General features: G+C 41.4%; 1 protein-coding gene across 1 annotated transcript in view; it reads left to right on the forward strand.

Moving 5' to 3' along the window:
- The first annotated feature begins 2,141 nt into the window (after positions 1-2,141).
- The window catches only part of sb:cb230, a 3,741-nt gene continuing 3,382 nt past the window's right edge, over positions 2,142-2,500 (forward strand). The window contains exon 1 of the mRNA XM_073907792.1: positions 2,142-2,500. This exon is cut by the window's right edge and continues 38 nt beyond it. Coding sequence (XP_073763893.1) covers positions 2,338-2,500 — 163 coding nt within the window. The 5' untranslated portion in view covers positions 2,142-2,337.

Here is a 2,500-nt window from a genome sequence, read left to right on the forward strand (position 1 = left end):
AAAACAAAATACCATGTTGAGAGGAAATTACATTGTGTTGATAGTGTTTCATTTTGCAGGAGAATTGAAGGGTTTCACTCTAGAGTTCTGACAATATGAGGCATGCTTTCAGAAAATGTGTGTAAACAATTGGGAAAAACTGTAAATTGTGTGGATTTCGGCATACACTTTCCATCCCCAAGCAGAAAAAAAAAATCTTTAATAGGATTAAGGAATGGAGAATATGGAAGGAGATAAACAACTAAAACATGGGTGGACAGTGAACCAGTTATGAACCAGATGAGCTCTGATTCCTAAATTGCAATTCTGTGTGACAGGTGTTTACTCATGTGATGAGTTAGTATACAAAGTAGGACAACTGACTTTACAATTGTGAATGACAGTGTGTTCCTTGTAAAAACAAGAGATTTTATGCATGAAATTTGTGCCAAATGCAGAGAATTGTGTGTTGTGTTTTGAAAAAAGTGTGTTTTAAACCTGCAGTTTGAGTGTAAAGCAGGAATTGTGCTTGTAGTTTAGCAGAATTGGTTCAGGGGGTTAGTACAGGGGGTGAAGTACAGGTAATTGTGTGTAAAAAAAAACTGTAAGTGAGTCAATGTTCATTTACAGTTTTTTTTTTTTTTTTTTGATTGCTCAAGCACAATTTTGAAATGAAGGCTCATTTTGTCAAAACACTACACACAATTTCCACACACACACACACAAACAGCAGAACACATCAGAACTTTTGCAAAATGAAACACTTCATCCAAAACTTTACAACACTGTAACAAAACACAATTTTAACACCGTACAGAACACACACGCCTCATTCAAGATGAATCTGTTTGCTTCATTTACACACTGCTGATCTCAATCTTAAACACTCGTATAATTTCTACCTGACTAATACTGATATAATCTGGGTTTGATTTGTTTCAGAGGTATTGCTATAAAGTGCATGAACATACTGTATTCACCAAACAGTGATAGACTGAAAGCTAAATATTGCCCTATCCTAATAAAAACCATACAACAAATGTAAAGTGTTTTATTCAGCTTTCTGGTGATGTGTACATTTCAATATATAAAAAAAATCCCATGCCCTGTCTCCTGTTTACCAATCTTCCTCCCTTCCGTGCTTCCTCTTCCATACTGCAACATTGCTGTCCATATTTATTGAAGATTATTTATTTATAACTTCTGTTAAACAAATTTATTGAAGACTAATATTTACAACTATACTACTGTTAACAAATGTATTGTAGATCAATATAATAGCCTAGTTTATACCTAATACCCAGTTACAGTTTTTCATGATTGCTAACACACTAAAATTAAACTTTTCCTACAATTAGCAAAACCGTACAATCATGGAGCAAAACACAAGGCTAGATCTGCACAACTGTAGGCACATGGCTTCATAATGTTAGAAAAACATTACACACAGTCATTTGCAAATCACTAAACACACTTGGATGCTTTTGACACAGACATTTTTCATAATGGAATTTCCTTGCAATTTCAAAGCAAAGGCTTTCATATGAGCACACATATGAACTATAGGTCAAACACAGCCATCAGGTGTGCACACACACTGCTGCAAACTGTAGACACACACCAATCAGCTGTAACCACAATAAAAGAAGCAATATAGGAATAACCATATATGGCATACCAAAATGTTTAAATCATTTGTATAAATATTTACCATTTGAAATAAACAACTATAAATAAGAAAGTTAAAAATCACTTAATTGCAAATGAAACATAACTGTGGATAAGCGAAAACACTGATAGAGAATGAATAGGTGTAATAAAGCAGAAATGAGAGCAATGTGCTGCAAACCCTTGAAGCAGACGCAGACGTGACGCAGACGTCACGTTAAAGCAGCGGAACAGTAATGTGGCAGACGCAGACGACACGTTCGGCAGACGCAGACGTCACGTTCGGCAGACGCAGACGTCACGTTCGGCAGACGCAGACGTCACGTTCAGTGAGACGAGTGCACGTTGCAGCGTCAAGTTATTGACCCATTCCGCACGCCATAACTGACTGCTTCATCTTCATCACTGCACGCCTGAAACGCGTCTGTTGCACGAGAGGGGCGAGGTGCGCATGCGCAGAGCTGATGACGCGTTTGAGGGCGGGGCTCACCTGTGAGTGTGTGTGAGAGAGACCCGGCCGACACGCGCAGCTCCGAGGAGTCCGTAAGGTGAGGCTGAGGGTCAGGAATAATAATAACACGGTAATAACGGTAATAACGGTCATTCCCCGAGCGGAGCGCCGGAGCGGGTCGGGGTGTTGAGCCGGGCGCAGCGCCTGATCCTCCGCTGGTTCTCCGGCATGCCCCGCTGATGGAGCTCAGAGACCTGGAGAGCAAACTGGGCCGCCGGGCTCCGGAGAGTCTGATCCGGTCACTCAGCGGCGGAGCAGGAGGAGGAACAGCCGAGACACCCGGAGAAGGAACACCCGGAGCGGGCGCAGGAGCAGACAGACCCGCGGGGGAGCTGGAGCTGC

The sequence above is a fragment of the Danio rerio genome, chromosome 7, assembly GCF_049306965.1.
Source record: "Danio rerio strain Tuebingen ecotype United States chromosome 7, GRCz12tu, whole genome shotgun sequence".
In the NCBI taxonomy this organism is placed as follows: domain Eukaryota; kingdom Metazoa; phylum Chordata; class Actinopteri; order Cypriniformes; family Danionidae; genus Danio; species Danio rerio.